Raw genomic sequence first — 5,430 nt, forward strand, 5'->3', positions numbered from 1 at the left:
TCCTTCCTTCCTTCCTTCCTTCCTTCCTTCCTTCCCTCTCTCCTTCCCTTCTCCCTCCCTCCCTCCCTCCTTCCTTCTCGTCTTCCTTCCTTCCTTCCTTCCTTCCTTCCTTCCTTCCTTCCTTCCTTCCCTTCACTCCTTCTCTCCTTCCTTCCCTTTCTTCACTCCCTTCTTTCCCTCTCTCCTTCCCTCCTACTTTCCTACCGTCCTTCGCTCCCTTCCTTCTTTCCCTCTCTTCTCCTTCCTTCCTTCCTTCCTTCCTTCCTTCCTTCCTTCCTTCCTTCCTTCCCTGCCTCCCTCCTTTTTTTAAAAAAGCAAGCTGGACAGACTGATCCCTTTTATCCCTTTGACAAATGACTGCATCCACACTCCAGAAGTAAATCCAGGCTTACCCCACTAACTGCCATGGCTCCATGGTATGGAATTCTGGGATTGGCAGTTTTGCAAGCTCTTTAAGCCTTCTCCGTCAGAGAGCTCTGGGGCCACAACAAAACTGCTCATCCCAAGATTCGATTGCACTGAGCCATGGCAGTTAAAGTGGCGTCAAACTGCATTAATTCTGCAGTGTGGCAGGTCAACTCACCCCCTCCTTATACACACAGAAACACACACAATCACAACTGATCCTGAGTTTCTCCAGCTCATGAAAAACCCTCTTGTCCTTTCGGCCAAGCAAAGTCACTGTCCTCCCAGCAAAGGTCACTCCGGCACTTTGTTCCTTTGGACGCTGACTCATTTGGTCCATGTCCAGCTCAGAAGATGAGGGCAAGAATGGCCTCCTTTGTCCACATCTCCATGTTGGGCACATGGCAGTCTTGGTATCTGGGCATGGCTGGCACTTTAACTTGTTGGAAACACAACAAGGCTGCCAAGAGGAGAAATATTTTGGATGCGTCCAACACCTCCCAGGACAAAGTGGGCGCTGTTGGCATCGCAGAAGGGCTGGCTGCTCAGTTATAGTGCATAATGTGGGCACTCATGACTCTGTTGAGGCAGAGAGGATCCTGTTATGCCTATCTATGGCCCCATACAGACAGGTCAAAATAAAGCTGCTTTGGGTCACTCTTGAGGTATGCTGATTAAACGACACACGCATCTTAAGAGGCCAGAAGCTGTGCCAAAGCTATGCTCTAGTCCTTAGGACTGGAGCATGGCTTTGGCACGGCTTCCGGACTCTTAGGACTCATGCATCATTTAAACAGCATACCTCCAAAGTGATCCGAAGCAGTTTATTTTGGCCTGTCTGTTTGGGCCCTATGTCTCCAGTTGTTTCTTTGCCACACAGACCGACACAATTGTTGTTGTTGCTGTGCCACCCAACCAATGGCGAATCCATCATAGGGTTTTCTTGGCACATTTCTTCAGAGGGGGTTTGCCATGGCCATCCTCTGAAAATGGACTTCACCCAGGGTCACTCAGTGCATTTCCATGGCTGAGTGGGGATTCGAACCCTGGCCTAGTCCAATGCTCAAACCACTGCACCATGCTGGTTCCCAATGGGGGCATTGTAGACACACTGAATTGAGATTGGCGCATCATGAGAAGACAGGACGCACCAGAAAGGACAATAATGCTTGGTAAGGTAAAAGGTGGCATTATGGTTTGAGCATTGGACTATGACTCTAGAGATCGGGGTTCGATTGCCCTCTTGGCCATGGAAGCCACACTCTCAGCCTCTCTGAAAAACAGTGATAGGTTCAACTTAGGGTCTCCTTAGAGACCTCGAAGGCACACAACCGTGGTTGAAGGTGCCTCCGGGGATGGCAATGGCAAACCCCCTCTGAAGACCCATGCCCAGGAAAACCCATGATACATTCACCATAGAAGACAGAAATGAAGGCACACAACAACAACAACAACAACAAATGTCTATACCATCCAACACTGATGCTCTCCAAGCCGCTCCTGTAATTGAGGTTAATGCCACAAAATGCACAAATAAAATGCATGCAAAAGAAATCCAAAAAGAGCTGCAGATTAAAACCAACATCGAGGCATTTAAGATAAAACCCAGAGGACTATCAATCGTTGGGTATGAACTTTTCTTTTTGGGATTTTAATACCTTCCATCAATGTTAAATCCCTTGTATTGATACATTCTAAAAATCCATATAAGGGCTTTGATTCTTTCGGGCATCCAATGCTAAGATGCTTGTTTCACCTGTTCCTCCATCAGCCTGTTTTTACCCTTTCAAAACAACAACAACAACAACAACAACAACATGCGTTGTACATCTGTTGTGGGAAAAGGTATTGATTTTCTTACCTGGGCATCCATTAAGAGGTGTCTCATGAGCGACATGGAGTTCTTCAGGGTATCTTTCTCATCGGGCAAGAAAGCATTTTCATCGTCTTCGGTAAGCACTTTGGCCTTGTCCACAATGAAGTCGGAGATCTGGTCATTCAAGGTGTGGAGAGATTGCACAGCTGTGGAGGAAGGAGAAGAATATTTTCAGATCCAGGAGTTTATCACACAAGAGAGATTAGGAGTTTATCCCATGAATATCCTGGAAAAATCACGTAATTACGTGAAGCAATTTCACACCACGTCGCGCAAAACCCGCCATTGAAGTGGTGACAAAGAAGCATTAACACACATCTTTTTGCTCTCAGGATTTCGGCGACAAGGCATTTCCGATATCACTTTATTTGCACAATTGTATGTGATAATCATTTGTGCAATTAATCGCCATTTTCGCTTTAAATGTGCTTTAATCTCTCTTTAATGCTGAAATTAGCCCCAGTGTGATAAACTCCGGAGATGCTAAAAAAACATTTGCAACACCCTAAAGACACCAGAGCCCAGGTTTTCTGTAGCATGGAGCCGCAGCAGTTAAAGCGGCGCCAAACTGCATTAATTCTGCAGTGCAGACGCAGCCCTAGAAGACTGGCACAGTGGCGCATAGTCAGACCACAAGCTTTTGTACATTATAGACCTTCCCAACCTCTTTCGACTACATCATTGGTATGGACCGGGATTTGTAGTTTGGAGAGCTTTCTGGCAGAATATTCTTAGCCATCTCTTGAAACCACAAAATACCAGGCTTAAAAGTGGCATATAAAGTGGTAGCAAAGGGGCATCATTGCACAGTGTAAAGGAAACCCAGGCCTCACTTGGTCTGGGTTCAAGGTCTCTCCCATATCTATGGTTGCTAATGAAAGGTGCACACACCTCTATCCATCGGACAAACGTAGCGCACAAGCTATGTGGCCAGGTTTCCTTTTCTCTTCTCCAAGACCCATGGCTGGGGCTTTGTTCGCAGCATTATAAATTAATTCAACTTCACATAGCGCACAAGGCTTGCTAGGAAAAATTAATGCCAGAAGAATCCGTATATTATGCAAAGTGGGGATCCCAAGGAGAGCTGCCAAACACAAACACCATTAGCCGTCTTGGTTAATTTATCTCCCTCCTCCACCGCTGGCTTCCCAGGCTTGTTAGCTCTTTCTGCCCTGAAGGATTGCAAGGAGAGAAAAACTTTCCTGGAAGAATCAAGCTAGTTCAGGCTTTCGGAAGAGCAGTCTGGCTCTTTCTATCCATACTAAAGTGTTTCGGCACATATTGCCCCCAAATGCACTCCAACGCAATCCCCTAAAATCTCCTGCTTGGGCTGCGAAAGAGCTTTGCATGAGACCCTGGAGAATCATGACCAGGGATAGGCCAAATATAAGTCAATTCCATGATTTGTCTTGGACTCCATCTCCAAAATATCTCATCATATATATATGGAAATATTGCAAAATCTAAAAGCACCGCAATCCAAAACACTTCTGTTCCCAAGCATCTCAGGTCAGGCAAACTCAGGTTGCATCCACATTGCAGAACCAATCCAAGTTTGACATCACTTTTCAATGCTATGGGATTCCGGGAACTGTAGTTTGCTGTGCCACCAGAGCTCTACATTTCCCAGAATTCCATAGCATTGAGCCATGGCAGTTCAAGTGGGGTCAAACCTGGATTATTTCTGCAGTGCGGACACAGAATCAACAGCCTTGACTGTATTTGCCAGACCGGGCTGAATACGTTTTTCGTTTTCCGATCTGAGTTTTCCAGCCCCTTTCTCTCTTCATTTCCTCCTCATCATTTAAGTTCCCTCCTGTCTCCTCCTGGGCACACTTTCTCTTCTCCGAGACCCATTACTGGGGCTTTGTTCGCAGCATTATAAATTAAGCCCTGTCAGCGCTTCCGCTCCAAATTTTGACAAGTCAAGCTGAAAAATTCACCTCGGTGACAGCCTTTTGCACAGAAGTCATTTCTCCTCTTTTCTTAAATCTTAAAAGTCTAAGTGGAGGAGGAAGGAGGGAGACAGACTCTGCAACAGCAGTCTCACTTTGCATTTTGAACCGTCAAGCATCAATATGTTTTATCTGTGGGAAATGGGGCGGACAGCCTTTAACCGTCACCAACGATGGCCCTTGAAATGCTGGTGCGTCTTTTTTTGCATGTTGAATGTTGTGGGTGTTTAGGAAAAAAATTGCAATTTTACTTCCCTTGAACAAGGAAAGACATCTTAGAAAGTTATGAGACGCTAAAGAGATGTTGCCATCCTTTGCAGATGGCAGATTGTCAAAGATGATGCCAGTCCCAGAGATGCAGACTAATTCAGCACCTGGTGTCTTGAGACAGCTGCCTACAAATCGTTGGCATCTCAGGTGGTTTTTGCTGCTGAATTTGCCACCTGAGTCCATCCCCATTTCCAGGACTGCTCCGACGGCCATTTTCTTAAGCCGGAAAACTCCCGGATCCGAAAAGAGCCGCAATGAGCGCTCCTGGAAGCGGGGATGCACACGGGATGTATTTGGACGGCAAATTCAGCAGCAAAAACCTTCTGATAACATCAGGATGATGCCTGAATTAAGCTGTAAGCCGGATGAAGGTAAATCGATTTAGTAAGCCATGGGATAAGCACCATTCCTCAGTTACATTTATTGAACCAAGTAGCTGATGTATACTGGCATATGTACAATCGGCCCTCCGTATCCATGGACTGAAAATATTCCAATACAAACATACACACGCGCACACACACACACACACACACACACACACATATATATATAATCCAAAAAGCAAACCTTGATTTTGCCATTTTATATAAGGGACACCATGTTACTATGCCAGTATATTTTATGGGACTTGAGCATCTATGGATTTTGGTATGATCTATGGATTTTGGTATGTGTATCTGTTTATCTATATGATCTATCTATCCATCTGTCTCAGGGGTGGACATGCCCAACACATACAAAAGTGATCTTAGTTCACCCTCAGTTTTTATTTTAGCCATATTTTAAAAATTGCTTTCGAGGAGCATTTGGGAAGCTTTGGGGGGGGGGGTCATCAAAACCACTCCATTTTGCTATGGTTTTGAGTCACAGATAGATAGATAGATAGATAGATAGATAGATAGATAGATAGATAGATAGATA

The 5,430-nt window shown here is 45.3% G+C and overlaps 1 protein-coding gene across 1 annotated transcript in view; it reads right to left on the reverse strand.

Annotated features, from left to right (window-relative positions):
- Positions 1–5,430, reverse strand: part of KAZN (kazrin, periplakin interacting protein) — a 172,858-nt gene that overhangs the window by 152,648 nt on the left and 14,780 nt on the right. Inside the window, exon 2 of the mRNA XM_042479508.1 lies at positions 2,267–2,427. Coding sequence (XP_042335442.1) covers positions 2,267–2,427 — 161 coding nt within the window. The remainder of the gene's footprint in view (positions 1–2,266; positions 2,428–5,430) is intronic.

This window comes from Sceloporus undulatus, chromosome 7 (assembly GCF_019175285.1).
Source record: "Sceloporus undulatus isolate JIND9_A2432 ecotype Alabama chromosome 7, SceUnd_v1.1, whole genome shotgun sequence".
Classification (NCBI taxonomy): Eukaryota; Metazoa; Chordata; class Lepidosauria; order Squamata; family Phrynosomatidae; genus Sceloporus; species Sceloporus undulatus.